This window comes from Streptopelia decaocto (genome assembly GCF_964273445.1).
Source record: "Streptopelia decaocto genome assembly, chromosome: 3".
Taxonomy (NCBI): Eukaryota; Metazoa; Chordata; class Aves; order Columbiformes; family Columbidae; genus Streptopelia; species Streptopelia decaocto.
In genome coordinates, this window is record NC_138656.1 from 9,939,833 (window position 1) to 9,956,292 (window position 16,460).

The window sequence follows — 16,460 nt, forward strand, 5'->3', positions numbered from 1 at the left end:
AATCAGGATACAGAAGTGATGCTGGCCAAACAGAGTACTGAATGGATGCTGTTGGTTGTGTGTCACTCCTTCAGTAACACAGAGGAGGACATGGGGAGTCCTGTGAGCTGCAGTAATGCCATCTGATTAGATAAAGATTACCAAAGGAAGATATCCAGCCATATGAATGTGTCATCGCTCCTCCCTGCTTAATGCTGCTGTTCTTTGTCATCTCTTGAAAGTCAGACTGTTTGAAGGGGTGGGTTGCAAAAGTGTTTGGTTGCTTGTGCCTGTTCTCTGCCTGCCAGCTCCAGACAGGGCTGCCCACCTGGTCTGATGCTGTGGTTGCTGCCTGCCAGATGCTGCTGCAGACTCTTGAGCTGCTCTTGAGGAAGGCAATTGTCCCAATGCTTAACCAGTAAGCAAAAACATCTGGGGGAAATATTTTCTGTTTTTCTTGTGAAGTTTAGCTTAAAGACAGAAACGCAGTGTCTTTTTTTTTTCCTCTTTCTCAAGAGTTGGGCAAGGGTTAGCATGGAGTTACTTAAAAGTTTACTACAATGTTGTTAATCTAGAGTTCAAGGCAAATATTTGGTTGAGATCTGTCAATGAATTTTAGCATGGCAGCTGCCTCAAAGTCTGGTTGAAAATAAGTGAGTAGTGGATTCTTATTACTGTTCTTGCTCTCTCAAACCTACAGAGATTTTCCTGCTGCCAAAGGGTGGATCTGTTCTGTTCTCCAACAATAAAAGGCAGATGATTTTTTTCCTCTTAAAATACTCCAAGGGGATTGTTAACACAGATCCTCTTCACTGTGTGTCCATCCTAGTGTGCCCAGTCAAATCCATCCCTTCTAGCAGTATGGAAAGGCTAATCCCTGGCACCGAAGGCTCCCAGATTAACCTACTGCAGGATTAGGATGGTTGAGCTCTTGTTAGAAGATTATTATGTTTGGTTCTTAACGTTTACTGAACTTGGCCTCAAAACTGTTTCCAGTGAGGTCATTGACTCTTGGGTGCCAGTTTGCCTGGCACATGAGGAAAGGCTGGAGTTAAAGCAAGTGGCTGTAAACATTAGATGGGAGTGCTGAGTGTGCAGAATGCATTTTGGATTTAAACCAGTCATTGCTGCTGGTGGGGACAAAAGGCTTTTGTGGTCTGGTCCAGAGCTGCTGAGCTCCTGCTCTGCTAGGGCGATGTTCAGGACAGCTGTGATGGCTGTTGTGCAGTTTGGTGTCGGTCAGAGGAAAAGAGTTGCAGACTTGACCCGGTGATCCCTGCTGGTGGCTGCATCTGGGACAAGGAGTTGTCTGTCATCTCTCACATCTGCAACTGGGACTTACACAGAGCTGCTTTTCAGGTCAGCTCTTCCCTGCCTGTGCACATCGTTCTGTGTTGAGACCTTCTCCTTTTCATACATGATTTTATTTTGAGTTGCTTGGCTGGAAGCAGATATAACCACTACCCTGGCACTAGTTTATTCAACTCTTTGTGCTGGTCTCTAGATAAGAGAGAAAAATCTCTGTCCTCGATGACATTAGAGACTTCCTTGATGAGGAAAAGTCACTGTTAAATGGCTCTTCTAGTGCTTTGCTTTCTGGAGCTTCCTGCTAATGACAGTGTGTGCCATTAAGTGGGTGAGCTGTCCGCAGATGAACTTGTTTCAGTTCTTAGGCAGTGCAAAACGAGTTTATTTTGAGGACAAGGCCTCCACAGAGGTACCGTTAGCTAGAAAGCAATTGGCTCCCACTTTCTGTGCTGGGACTCAAACTGTCTGTTCTCATAATGTCTTATTGCAGATACTAGCAAGCAGATTCATGTCCTTTTTTTAAAAAATCTTGTCAGCAGGGTATTAATTCCAGAACAAAGGCTACTCATGCTAGCTCTGCTTACTGTAAGTGCTTACACTGCTTTCTAGTGCACAGGGGAGTGACAGTACAGCTGTGGTCCCATTGCAACCAGTCCCACTATTGCATGTGAACTGGTGTCTGAGGTGCACTGACTGATACTGGTGGAACACACCGTGGTGCTGCAGGGAGTGTGTATGGGAAAGGATGGGCATGGCAGATCTCTCCTTCTTGAAAAGCAACTCTTTTTCCTAATTACAAATGAAGGCTCTAAAGATAGACCCTTAAATATTTTTGGTAATACAGGAAGAGTGTATATTATATTCATCTATGCTTTTCAGTGGAAAACTGCCATGATGTTTAAAAACCAAAACCACACCAAAAAACAACACACACACACCAAAAAAAAAACCAACATACCTGTTAGCTGGGAACTGTTCTCTGCTATTATGGCATGGTTGAATACAAACTTACATTTGATTCAAAGCAGTTTGTCTTGAAAAGTACTGTACACTGGCTCTGTGGTGGAGTTGATTCCAGTGATTCTGTTCAGCATTGTTGAGTACCTGGATTTAAATACACATCCTTTTGGGAACATGGATTGTCTAATGTTTCCCTTTGTGCATACAAATATTAATAGCTGTTTATTGACTGAAATGTGTAGGATATTCAACTGTGGAAGACGCAAGTCTAAAAGTTATTTCAGTGAGGATATACTGAAAAGGTAGGGCCTTTCCATAAATGCTTGCTTTGAGTTTGACCCTGGTATCTTAGAACTGTAGCTGTACCGAGTATTCCCACTTTTGGCAATGCTGTGCGGCCTAGTGATGTAGGAGCTGCTCAGTTTTAACACATTTATAAGCGCTAAGTACATTACTCTGTACTTTCCAAACATGCTCTGGGGGATTTTCCTAAACCTGCATGATAAAATAATTTTGAATATTTGATGCAAGGCCTCCTTTCTAATCTATTCTGAAACAATATGTTTTAAAACCTGCGATGTGGGCCTAAAACTGCTGCCTGGCTTACTGCCTCCAGTTGTCCTGCTGAAATAAGACAGATGCGTTATGAAATAACAAGCAAGAACATGGCACAGCAAAATGTGCATTGGTTCTCCCATTTGGCCAATGTTTCCTGCATGTGGAACCTGTCTTCATGTGCACCTAGCTGATCAGCTGTGCATCACAGGCCTGTGTTAAGATACAGTTGTCTGTATTAAGTAAAAGCATTTCAGACCACCTGTTTGCTGGATGAAAACAATGTCTGACATCATACTGAGGTTGTTTGGCCTGTCTGATAATATCTCATGAGTATAAACATATATTAATATACACTATATATATAAAATGGGCCATAAGACATCATTCAGTGTGAAAAGTGTATTGTAGATTGTAATATCCTAGGAAGAGGGTCATGTGATGTAATAGTTTGCTTGTATTTCAGCCCATACTTGCTGTAACAGTGCTTATAGACTTGCAGCCCGGAGGAAGGCAGTTTCTAGGACATGGAGGGAGTTGCTGTGTAGACATCTGGGGGATATGCAAAGTGAAAAAAAGGGAGAGAAAGACATTAATGCCACCACACTGAGTGTGGCCCTTGGTTTTCTTCAAGGAGCAGGTTATGTATGAGAAGTTCTTGTTTGTGATCAGTGTGTAGAGCATACTGTATTGCTTGGCTGATACAAACTGTATTTAAGCCACTGGTTTCTTCATCAGAATACCTTTAAAGGGTGGGCCTCAGACCCACACTGATAAGGCAGGGAACAGCAGTGCCGGCTGGATGCCCTGCCCTTCCCCACAGCTGGCAGATCCATGTTCCTGTAGACTTTGCACCCCAATCCCAAAGGGCTAGGAAAACCCAGCAGGGTTCATTCCCAGCCCAAGGATGTTACATCTAATGGGGGACAATAGGTGCTGGTTTATTCACTACCTTTGTTTGATGTGGGGGACTCCCTGGCAAGGTTGTCTGCTTAGTAGGCACTGTAGTTCCACAAGATAAATAATGTTTTGACGGTGAAGCATATCTTTAATTGGCTAGAATAGTTTAAATTTGAGGGGAAACAAGCAGAAATATAAAACAAGAGGAGTGGGTGTGGTGAGACTACAGTTCTATAGCATGGAAAGTTATAGGTGAAGGCTGATCAGCTAGTGTGGCTTGCTCTGCTTCTGTGGAACTGGCTTGCAGCGGGAGCAGGACCCTGTTATTTATCTGAACAAAAATTGATGCATGGAATATGCTTGAAACCAACCTCTAAAAAAAAATCTTGGCTAAGTCCATTTAGCACTTCAGGTTTGGAATAATCTTATCTTTCCTTCCTTTCTGGTTCTGACATTAGGAAGGTTCTCCATGGGGCTTCTGGAGTCCTTATCAGACATGAGAATTACTTAAAGTTTGGCTTTGAGGCCAGGTTCATGGATTTTTAACAAAGTACGTGTTGAACTGCAAGGATTACATGTTAAGTATAAAAATACAGGATTAATGTACATGTCCTTGTTGTGCAAGAGAAGTTACTCATATCCATACAATGTTTAACCCTATAAAGTGCCTGTATGGGGATATAGCGGAAGATTTGGCATGGAGATTAGGTAAATGTAAATATGCTCAAGTGACTTGCAGCTGTCTGTAGAAAAAGCACATACATCACGCTAATTGTTTTAGTGACCTTGTGTGCTTGATGACTAGAACCTCTGTGTTAGATAACATAGGCCTGTGAGAAACTCTAGGCACCTTATCACTATGTCTGAGATTCATGCTTTGTTGTTGTGCCTGCTTGAAGCCTTGAAATACAGGCAAGCTCAGCAGGCCCAGGGATCTTCCAGCAGGGCTGAACTGACCAGCACCTCTGGTGTCACCTCTGCCTGGGAGCTCAGGTGTGGCTTCGGAGATCCCCAGTAGAGAGGTGACTAAAATAAAACTTGCTCTTTGCAATGCATTTGTGGCCTCTGGCTCTTCTTGCGATGTGCCTGTATATGTGTACACAGTGCCCCTTGTGTGCCAAGTTCTGAGAGGAGCTCAGCTTTCAGCTCCCTCTGGGGCTGTAGGAAGGTCTGTAGCTGCTCACAGGATCCAGATGTCGCTGTGTGTGACATCTCCAGCTTCTCCAGACCCAGGCTGCTCCAGACCCTGCGGGTGTCTCCTCTCCCCCGCAGGAGTGCTGCCCTGGACATGCTTTAGAAGTGCAATATTTTGCATTGGAGCACTCAGTTTGCCTTCTCATGGCAGAGATGGGAAGGGATGAAGCAGTCAAGAGCCTGAGAGCATTTACTCATTAAGTTCTGTCTGCCAGGAAACTGGGAGTGTGCATTGTTCCAGCTGTTATAAAAGGCCCTCATTAAGTAACATTTCTCTTGCGTAAGTGCTTGGTTTTGGGAGGCTCCAGCCAATCAGAGGCTGCAGCTCACGGACAAAGCATGTTGAGCTACCATTATTTTTTAAAAATAATGCGTGATTGTTAATCTTCTGAAAACTCTATACAATCTCTTCAGATAAATTTGAGCAGCAGAGATTCCCCAGCACTGGTGGTAGCAGAGTTACAGCTGTAAGACTTGGCCAGAAAGCCCATGCGGATCCTTGTGAGTAATATTTGATTCTTCTAAAGGGTGTTTGCAGCTGAAAACTGCAGGCAGGGAAATATTGCTGGTGTTTGTTGCTGGCAATAAATTAGAGGGAGGCAGATGGTGAGAGACAGTAGTGAAAAATATTGACCAATTTAAAAATAACTTTCCTCCTAGACTTAAAGGAGCAAGCAAGGGCTTCTCTGAAGCTGTGTAATTAAGTATATTTCTCAGTATGCTGATAAAAAAAGAAACATAGTGCTGAATTCAATTACAGGACTGTCAGGATAACATAGATTTGGCCTGACAGTGAGATCAAAGGACCATCTAGTCCCATGTACTGGTTTGGATTGGCCAGAAGTCAATGTCCAATATAAGAGCAGGACAAGTGCACAGTGATATTTCCTCTCCTACATTTTCCTGGGTTTCAGAAATTCGGCCGGTCAGTTCTTTCCTGAGTCAAAAATTACATTTTTATAGTACAAGTGGATTTTTCTTTTCAGAATTTGCTAATTCAGTGTAACTGAAGAAAATGGGTTTATTCGGGATCTGACTGACAGAAATCTAGTTGGTATCTGATATCCCGATTTAAACAAATTCTTCCACATAGCATTTTCATTAAAAATAAAAGAAAAAAAGAGGTGAATCTATTTAGATGGAACTGAAGAGGGAAAATCTTATATGGATTTACAGAAAACAGGATTTCCCCTCCCACTTCCTTGTATCTGGATGCAGCTTAGTCCATTAACAAAGCCTGAGACTCTAAATCAGTCTGCTGAAGTGGGAAGCGGAATGTATTAGTTGAATGCTGAGCAGCCTGGCACAACTCTGTTATTATTCCTGCCAACCTTGGAAGGCATTTAAGTACCATTGTTTAGAGAAGGCAGCTCAAGTGCTGAGCTATGAGGGGAAATAAAGCTGTTGCCTGTGGTGTGGATGCGTTTGCACTTACTCTTATGGGTGGCACAAAACTTTTTCTTCACAGAAAAATGCTGGACTAATGGAGATCACTTGGGAGAGCTAAAGTCACTACTTAAAAACCTTGAAAAAAATGTAGTATGTAGATTTTTTACAATCTATGAAGTTTTTGAGACCTACTAAAGCATTTAAGTCTTATTTGCAGCAAGTATATGAGGAGGTAACCATGAAAATAAGTTATTTTTGTAGGATTTACAGGATTAGAGACATATGTGAAAAGCTATATTGAACCAAAAGGCACTCAGCTGCAAAGCCAGATTTTCATGTTTTCATACTTCCTTCCTAAAGAGGGCAAAATGATAGGCCCATTTGCTTCAGTATAAATGCAGTGATGAAAGATAAGCTGCAATCCCTCTTTTACACTTGCTTGCAGATTATTTAGACCTTAAAGCTGTTGCAGAAGGGGATGGGTGATGGCAGAGCAGGCTGCTTGCTGGGTGCTCCATGGCTTCCCACTTCAGTTCTGCAGCCTAGCAAGACCTCTGTGCTTCAGGGTTGTCCAGAAACCAGGCAGACTTCCCAGGTGTTTGTAGTGTTTACTCTTCATCTGAAAGTTATACTGAGGTCTTTACCCTTTATGGTGCTAGAGGCTGGCAGAGGGAGGTAACAGCCAACCTTGGGCATCATGTGACGGGTTTTCCCCCAGATCATCAAATTAATTAATGGATCTTTAATTAATTAATTAATTAGGGGATTGAGACCATCATCAGCAAATTTGCTGATGACACCAAGTTGGGAGGGAGTGTCGACCTGCTGGAAGGCAGGAGGGCTCTGCAGGGGGATCTGGATAGACTGGAAAAATGGGCTGATTCCAGTGGGATGAAGTTCAATAAGGCCAGGTGCCGGGTGCTGCACTTTGGTCACAACAACCCCCTGGAGCGCTACAGGTTGGGCGCAGCGTGGCTGGAGAGCAGTCAGACAGAAAGGGACCTGGGCGTACTAATTGACAGGAAGCTCAACATGAGCCAACAGTGTGCCCAGGTGGCCAAGAAGGCCAATGGTATCCTGTCCTGTATCAAAAATAGCGTGGTCAGCAGGACAAGGGAAGTGATCCTTCCCCTGTACTCTGCACTGGTGAGGTCACACCTGGAATATTGTGTTCAGTTCTGGGCCCCTCAGTTCAGGAAAGATATTGAAGTGCTGGAGCGGGTCCAGAGAAGAGCAACACGACTGGTGAAGGGACTTGAACATAAGACCTATGGAGAGAGGCTGAGGGAGCTGGGGTTGTTTAGTCTGGAGAAGAGGAGGCTCAGAGGTGACCTCATCACTCTCTATAACTACCTGAAGGGAAGTTATAGCCAGGTGGGGATTGGTCTCTTCTCCCAGGCAGTTAGCAATAGGACAAGGGGGCATGGGCTTAAACTCTGCCAGGGGAAATTTAGGCTGGATGTTAGAAAGAAATTCTTTACAGAGAGGGTGATCAGGCATTGGAATGGCTGCCCAGGGAGGTGGTGGACTCGCCGTCCCTGGAGGTTTTTAAACTGAGATTGGACATGGCACTTAGTGCCATGATCTAATAAACGGACTAGAGTTGGACCAAGGGTTGGACTCGATGATCTCTGAGGTCTTTTCCAACCCAGTTGATTCTGTGATTCTGTGATCTGGAGAGTTTACAGCCTTAATCCATGGGAGACTATTACAGGTACTACTATCAGAAATCCTTGAGCTACTGGAAGAGTGTTCTGGGGAAGTATCTGTTGCTTGCCCTGCTTTTGGGGATATTCTCTGGGCTGCTGACACTGACTGCTGTCAGGAGGATGCTGGTTCAAAGCAAGATGGTCCTAGTCCATGCAAGGTCTTTATTTGTGGTGTTTTCATAAGAACTAAAAAGTCAGCAAATGCAGAATTTACAATGTTATTTTTAAAGTAGTCTCTGGGACACAAAGTGGAACCCAAGCATATGTTAAAGTAGCCAAACAATACTTCTGATTTGTTACAGGGTAAAATGGACGCTATACACAAGCTGAAGATTTTTGTGATGTTTCTGTCTCTGGCCACTTTCACGGTCATGGTGATACTGAATGCTGGAAATGCCACTGGGAAATTCAAAGGTAATGAAAGCAAGTTATCTTTGTTCAGATACGTGAGTTGGATCTATTTGCCTTCCCATTGCTTTTCCAACTACACCTTGATTGGAGAAAGAATAGCTGGTGCATCCTCCAGGTGCTACAGGTAGGTGCCTGAGCCCCATCTGTTCCCTTGAAATCCAAGTAAACAGTCTTGTCCCTGGTGAGCCTGCCTCTAGTGCCAGGTGAAAGGCAGTCTTTGCATGTTTTGCCCTTGTATCCCTGGTGGAAGCTGTTTGGGCTGCTGCTGTGGGTTTACAGAGGGCAGTGACTCTTGGTTTAAACATGTACCCAGCTGAATCTGTCAGAAATGGATGTGGTGCTTCTCTCTGGTGTTCATGTGTAACTGGCTTGTCTGGTCCTGTGTAAGAAGGGAAGGTGCTCAGGGTTCCTCATAGGGGCGGGCACCCCATAGTGGGGTGTGTGAAGGCAAGCCAACTGGCACATAGCTTGTTTTCACCAAGGGGTGTCCTCTCATCTCCCTCAGATCCAATGAGGTGTGGGGTAAGCCCTGGGGAAGATTTCAGGTTGAGAAAAGCAGCAGTCTTTCCCCATCCGTAGTATGTAGTAACACTTTTGCCTGCAATACCTTTCATCACTGCAGGTCTGTTCAGGGCAACCCCTGGAAACATCTCGGCGAAGTACAACACTGGCTTCACACCAGCTGGCTGGACTTTCCTCATCTGGAATGTCATCTATGCCTGGCAGCTTGCATGGCTTCTCTATGCCTTGTCAGGGATCTGTCGAAGGTATTTTATCTCCTTACGGTATAAATGAGGGACATGGGTCTTCCCTTTTGTAGCTCAGTCTCTTACCTCCTTTTCTGGGACTTTCAGTTGGAGTAAGCCCACTGCCGTTCCTCTTGATATGCTGAAGCTCTGCCTGGAGTATCTTTTAGACTCAGTATCCAAAGCTGGGAAGTAGTTTGGAGTCATAGGAAATGCTCTAACAAGTGGACAGGTTACAAAGCAAGTAAACCATTCTAAGATCTGATTTCCACTGATTCATGTGATCTGGCAGTGTTACCCAGTAGCAGTACTTACAGCTAGATACTAGGAATCCATGGGGGTGAAACTAATGAATTGTGAAGCTAACGCTTTCTGAGTTTATTTGCTGTTAGAGATCAGAGAATTGGCTTTAGGAAGTTTCTTGGGTTGTTGAGCTGGATTTGAAGCTTTTCCTGGGGCTATGAGATCAATAACTGTCTAATGTAGTACTGTGCAATATCTGCAATATTCTGTGATGTCTTCTGTAGATTAGACTTACCTTACAGCACTTTTGTCAAGGGAGACCATGGACTGCTTATTTTGAGTCTTGTGTATCTGCTGTTTTTGTATGACTTGTAAGAAGCTGCTTGGTTGATACTGGCCAACACAGAAGGTTGAGGGGAGAATGAAGTATGTGTTTGTACAAGGGTGATCAAGTCCATATACACACATGCCTGCACACACAAGGTATGTATGCATGTACAGACTCATGCTATGATCCCACAAGCCTTTTATCCTGGGAACTGGGCTGAAATCCCGTGACCATGGCATTGCTACCACCACCAGTGGCACAAGTCTTGCAGCATCTGTGGAACAGTCCTAAATCCGTGATGATGCAGAGACCAGCAAGAAGTTCTGTACCATGGGACAATGTCCTGAATGGGAAAAGCCACGTTCTTTTGTGTCAGAGAAGGATGCAGAGGAGAAAGCAGTCTGATTTAAGCTGAAATGTTTAACTCCAGCATAGAGTCCCTGTTAGGATGAAGAAAATGAGATCATGAAAGTTGAGTTGGTCAATGCAAGCATTGTTTTCCTGTCTCTATACCTGCTTTTTTTTCCTGGCAGGAGTGAACTTGGGTGTGTCTATATAAAGCCAGACTTGCTGCCAATACCTTTTTATGTGGTGTGGATTCTGAATAATGGACTCAATGTTGGATGGCTGTTTCTGTGGGACTGGGAGTAAGTTGCCTTTTGTTACAAATGCTTTCTAACCCTCTTGTTGAAACTATACCCCAGTAGCTCATTTTGCATTTTCCTGTATGTGTGTGAACACTTAATCACACTTGTAAAACTCTATGGCAGGCCTTGACAAAAAGCAGCCTTCGTAAGAGTCTGGGGTTATGATGTTTTTGTCTTGCCCATGAGGTGGATCAGTTATTGGAGTTTAAGATCTCCTCAAAACTAGTGTCCTGTGGGTTTTTTTCCTCCACAGGAAAAAGCCAGGCCTTTCTTTATCAATGCAGTTAAGCTTATTGCCTTGGATTCTTTTCATAATTATGGTCACATGAAGGGCTTAAATGGCACTGCTGTCAAGAGGTGAAGAAATCAATTGCAGTCAGGAAAATAACTTTGTGATTAACAGAATAAAACAACAGCATGCTAAAATGAGATCTACATATAGTGATTACCTATATTAAAGGCTGATTAACTTAAAGTCAGTAAAGGCCAGACACCAAAGCTATGAATTAAGGCATTGTGACACCACTGAAAAAAATGTATTGTACATTGTGTGCATGTATTCTTTGTCCTAGGTACCTCCTCCCAGCCCTGGTGTTCCTGGTAGCCCTCACTCTTACTACATATGCTGCTCTCTTCATTTCACACCGAGCACTGAGCATCTATTCCTCCTGTTTTGTGAAGGGTCACAAAGCTGAGCTCTGGCTCATCCGCATCCTAGTAGGTGGCAACTGGTAACCTGTGCTGTTGGTAAATGCTAAAAAACCAAAACAAACCTGTGATGAAGGCATCAAAAATGAAAGATTCTATGACAGGGAGATGGGTAAAGGAACTTTTCTGCCCTTTAACTTTTGCCTGCTGCAGTTACACACAGGCTTAATTACACTTTAGTGTCTTAGTGGACATCATGACAATGATTCAGAGCAAGATATTCCTCAAGCTACTACAGAATGAAGTTTTCAGTGATATATGAAACTTCAACCCAGAGTTTTGTTTGGGGTGGGGAGAATATTTATTGCAGAGGATGAAGCCTTGTCTCTGGTATCCAACTACAAAAAATATTATATGGGGAAGTGTACATGGCTCAAGGTTTCAAATGCAGCTGCCTGCTTGAGTTTTGCCGAATTCTGGAAGAAAATTACTTTTCTGCTGTCTCTGAGAAGAGTAGGTGTTTGCTTGGCAAGCTGCACAGAGAAAATAAGATAAGCATATTCATACTTCATCACTCCTTGCTTCCCTCCTGTTCCTTTCTCCTAGCTCAAACCCACTAGCCTCAAACCTTTCTTCCCCATCCAAGACACCTCACACTGTAGTTCCTCCTATGATGGCTGTGTGCGCTTTAACCATCTTTGGTTCCCTGGCTTGATGCTGGCATTGCTCAGTGGGAAAGTGGGTCAGCTGAAAAAGTACATCAAAGGAGCTGGGAGGGTCTCCAGTGGAGGAGGAGTCTGCACAGGAAAGTTCCTCCTGATGCCAGAAATGTCTCTAAATTTCTTGGCACAAACTGAGAGTGGGGTCTGTTCTTTACGCCCTTGTATCTCGGTTCCTGAGACACCAGAGTAACACAGGGAACTGGGAACAGCTGGACTCCCCATCCTCACTCAGGAGTGACTCCAGCCCTTGATATTGCCTGCCACAGGCTCTGTTTGCTGGGAGGTTGCTGAGATTAAAAAAAAAGTATGTTCTCTGCCCAGTTACAGCCGCCTGCAACAACTGGGCTGGCCAGCCATAGACTGTGTGCATGGGAAGTCCCTGCTGGGGTTGCAGGCTTTGTACAGGGAATTCTGCAGCTGCTACCAGGGTGGATCTCTGGGGACTTTGGGGACTCCAAGGCCTCAACTCCTGTCCCTGTTGAGGGACTTTGCCTGCAGCTAGGTTCAGAAAACTGGCTTAACTGCCCCAGGATCTATGGGTCACAAAAGGCAAGCAAGAATTACTGTTTTTATCACTGCTTGTCATCTTGCTGTGCTGTGTGGCAGGTCCAGAATGGGCTGGCACTGTATGCAACATGGACCACCATTGCCACTCTGCTGAACTTTGCTGTTGTGTTGATCTACAAGTGGAATGTGTCCAATGAGACAGCAACAACTGCTTCTCTAAGCATCCTTGCTGTCCAGCTAGTAATATGGTAAGCAACCTCATGGTTTCCCACCAAGCCTGAAAGATCCCTTCCTTCTCTCACAAATGGGTTGGATCATCTGTCTCCATTCATAATCAGTCCCTGTACCAACACAAAGGCCTCTGTTGCAATTCACAGCGAATGATCAGGGAGCCTCAGCAGAGCTTTTCTTCCCTGACCCTCAATGTAAATAAGCATATGCTGTGGGTGGGGAACAGGTTGCTGTGACTTGTGTAAGCCCAACCTGCCCTATGTTTGCAGTTGAAGGCTTGATCTAAACTTACCTTAGATATTTTTTTCATCTTATGAATTTTAGTAAATTAACAATTTTGGACTCTGGTGCAAACTGGCCTGCAGGGAAAAAAACCAAACCCTCAAACCACATTCTTTGTCTAATTTCTTTCTTTAAACTTTCTATGGTAAAAAAAAAAAAGTACAGAGAAAAACTTTAGTAATTCTTTTTCTTTACAGGTTTTATCTGGAAAACTTCTTTTTTGACAAGTATGTCTGCTATAACCTTACAATCTACCCAGTGGTCATAATAGCTCTGACTGGCAGTGCATGCAAGAACTACTCACTTTCATCCTCAAAGACAAACAGTGTTTTTATAGGTAAATCTCTTTGACTGTTTCAAAATCTTGCAAAAGGCAGCCAGTAAACACTTCGTCTTTTGCTGTGGATTGGGCAGAAAGGCAGACTTGCCTCTAGAGAAGTATTACTTATAAAAAGCAGAAATGATGATTTATTAGAAAGTATTCATTTTGCAAAGTAAAGACCAGAGAAGAAATCACTGTCTGTGAGCCTTGCAGCTGGATTCAAACCTCGTGTTGCCTCCGGTTCACTTCCCAGTACAATATGGGTGCCCTGCAGTTCTCCAGCATCAGTTTGAGTTCTCTGCTGGTATTATAGCTCCATCTGATGCAAGGTGGGCTAAAGAGCAGGGCTGGGATGAAGACTGTGGACTTCCATTTGCCCTATATCATGTGGGATATAGAAGCAGCACATAGGTTTCTGAACCAAGGAGGGATTGTATCTAAATTTCACTGTGAGAGGAAAACAAAACAAACAAACAAAAAAACCCTGCACATGTTCCCTTCCTATGCTGAGCTGGGTCTAGCCTTAATGAGTTTTACTGGGATTATCTGGTCACTGTAGCTAAGTGTAGTCACCCATTGTGAAAGGGCTTAAGCTGTCTGAATGCTGTACAATCGCAGCAAAAGCTATGGCATTTTGAGTAGTTTTATCCTGGCATGCAAGAGACTGAGCTGTGTGAACTCTGAATCCTGCTGTAGCAGTTTTAGATGCCTGTTCCCACCACAGTGTCAGCAGAAGGGAGCATGTTCCCACCCTTCAGCCTTCGCACTGCCACATACTAGTGGCTAAAGCTAATTTCTGGACTGGCACCACCATCTCAGCCACTCCTATTGCTGTAAGGGCAGGTGGAGTCTGTTAATGTCTAAAATCACCCAGCACAATTTAGCAGAGCTTGTCTGCCAAAGGCATTAGGGTGCTGGAGACTCATCTCCTGATGGTTATGGCCACCAGGAGTGTGAAGATACGTGTGATCTCTGGCAGACAGCTGTGTTCCTGCAGTGGGTACATTTCTACCAGCAAAACTTTATTCATAGTGTTTCAGCTTGTTTGGCTGTTATGGCAAGAATGTGCTTTTCCCAAAGCTTGTGTGTGTTTCTTTTTATAGTTAAAGTATTCTTGGGGTGTTTTGATAATATAAAGCGTTTTATTCCTGTGTCCATAAAGCCTCTACCTTTTAGACTTGCCTTGACCTGGAAGCATTGGGCAAGTATGACTGGATAGCAGTGAAACTGTGTGAAATACAACTGTGGGGAGTAATGAAGGGAGGTATTTTTGTCTCTTTCCCTGAATGCCCCATATACTGGGAGCTGGGGTATGACAAGAGGCACTAACTTTCTCTCTTGTGATATCATGCTTCTGTGTTTCTTTCCTAGTTGTGCTGCTGGCAGTGACTTGTTTAATCTTTGCTGTTCATCTGGGAATAGTCACGTGGAGGCACTGTAAGAGACTGGAAGCAGCAGAAACCCTGGATGCATCAGGCACAGTAGCTTGAGACCTCTGGCATGTTGTGGCAGATATCTTTAAATGAAAAAAGAATTGGGCATCCAGCATCTGTTGATCCTTCCCTCCAGTATTGATGGCCTTATGTTCTGTCATTTCTTCTTTTTCCATTCCAAATGAGGATGGCTTGTGTCAGCAAACCTGTTGTGCCCCTCTGTTCCCTCAGACTGGCTAGTGACCCCCCCCACCCTGAGTCTGCATCCACCTTCATTTGTTTTGAGTCTGAATCAGTGCAGGAGAAGGTCCTTCAGCTGAACAGCCCTGTGCACATTTGAGGTTTGCACAGAGAGTTGTTAATATTCCTTCCTTCAGGTTTAGTTTTTCATGAAGTGCAGCTCTGAGTTGTCCTTGGCAAGCAGACAACTGTCATTCCTTTGGCCATTCAGTGCTGTAAGCAGATCTATGGGCAGCAACTGCATCCTTTTCTGCTTCTCTTGATCATGATGGGAGCAGATATTACAGCTCAAGAGATACATCTTGGCAGTGTCAGCTCTAAGGGGGGAGGAGGAGTGACTGAATGCTTCTGACACAATTGCAAGTCTTTGACCTATTTCAGCTTATTGCAGCTCTACAAAACTGAAAATGCATTAACTTTTCAGCACACAGTAAGATATCTGGGTCTTTGCCTTGTTTTTTCCTGAAATTCTTGGTTAGGTTAGTCACTGTGTCAGTGTCTCTGTCAGATGTTCTGTCACTTGTGCTGCTCCTGCTCTGCCTGTAAGACAGAGGGGATCTGGGTCAGGCAGAAGCAGTGGGTTTCCTTTCCCCCAGCAGTGCACAGCTTGTGCTGGTTGGATGCCTTCTGCTGGAGGGTGGCTTGTAGCCTCTCTGGCAGGAGGTTAGGTGGGTTAGGTGTACAGAGGAGATGATACCTGATCTGGGGTAAAGCCTGCTGCTTCCAAAAAAAAAAAAAAAAAAGTGTTATTTTTATATATATATTTGAACCAGCAGAATGAGTTCATCCTGGATCAATACTTTCTCATGTGGCTTCACTTCTCAGTTGGTATTAGGAAGCCTAGAAGTGGATGGACTGAACTGTCAGACCACTGCCTCTGTTCTCTGTGCCTACTACAGGGTTGATGGTGCCTTGCTGGTGTCTGGAAGGTGTTTTCTATGTGTCAGGTACTTTCAGGTGCTGAATATCTTGCAATACTATTACAAAAGTAAATTCTTCTACAATAACATCTGCTATTATTTACATTTAACAAAGAACAAAGTTACTGTGATGCAATTCCTCTTGTTATTCTGTTATGTTTTATTATTTTCAAATAAACTGGCTAATTCCACTACTCTCCTACTGACTCCACCTTTGCCTGAGTTCCCACCTCACTTGTGTCCTGAGTCCTGCAGTGACCCTGATCCCTTGCTGGGGTGCTCCTGGGTGTAGCTGCTTCCACCAGTGTGCCTTCCTCAGCCTTAGAGCCAAAGACTTGTGTAATGCAGATTTCTGTGTATGACTTAAACTCCTCTCCCCAGCACCCTGTTCATTAAGCTTCTGTTTTGTGAATTCTCAGCAGCCTCCCCGTAAGCTGCCTTCTTTAATACAGTGGTATTAGATCCACTGGCATGTGGATTAAGGGGTCTGGGCGAGGTGAACATTTGGTGTGAGGCTGTGCAGTAGTTAACACATCCCTTCTGTAGAGGGAAGTAATGTTTCACAAGCCTCTCTGAGTTCTCTGCGGGAGTCAAAAAGCAGATAGGTAAGGGTGAACAGTTTTATGTTGCCACTGGCTTCTAAAGGCCAGCTGCTATGGCATAAAAGGCAGTGTCCTCCCATAGGTGATTAAAGCTGGGAAATAGAAAGGGTGTTTCTTTCCAAGAAGGGAGGTTGCTGATGGCATCTGTCGTTAGACCTGGGCTGGATAATGTGGTAATTAAAAA

At 44.1% G+C, this 16,460-nt stretch overlaps 1 protein-coding gene across 2 annotated transcripts; it reads left to right on the forward strand.

Moving 5' to 3' along the window:
* Positions 1-2,487: 2,487 nt before the first annotated feature.
* Positions 2,488-15,860, forward strand: LOC309437785 (uncharacterized protein). 2 transcript variants are annotated; one of them, XM_082048485.1, is made up of 8 exons: positions 2,488-2,549; positions 8,297-8,408; positions 9,028-9,172; positions 10,256-10,369; positions 10,942-11,086; positions 12,346-12,494; positions 12,957-13,096; positions 14,453-15,860. In XM_082048485.1, the coding sequence occupies exons 2-8, from the start codon at positions 8,303-8,305 to the stop codon at positions 14,569-14,571; spliced, it is 918 nt and encodes a 305-aa protein (XP_081904611.1). In that variant the 5' UTR covers positions 2,488-2,549; positions 8,297-8,302; the 3' UTR covers positions 14,572-15,860. The 2 variants fall into 2 exon arrangements, with proteins under 2 accessions (XP_081904611.1, XP_081904610.1); XM_082048484.1 differs by lacking the exon at positions 2,488-2,549 and adding an exon at positions 5,230-5,397.
* Positions 15,861-16,460: the final 600 nt, after the last annotated feature.

Bases quoted from the DNA above. Each gene is read 5' to 3' on its own strand.
- LOC309437785 (XM_082048484.1), top strand. The intron at 8,409-9,027 runs GTAATGAAAGCA...TCATCACTGCAG, and splicing joins TGCCACTGGGAAATTCAAAG to GTCTGTTCAGGGCAACCCCT. The intron at 12,495-12,956 runs GTAAGCAACCTC...TTTTCTTTACAG, and splicing joins GCTGTCCAGCTAGTAATATG to GTTTTATCTGGAAAACTTCT.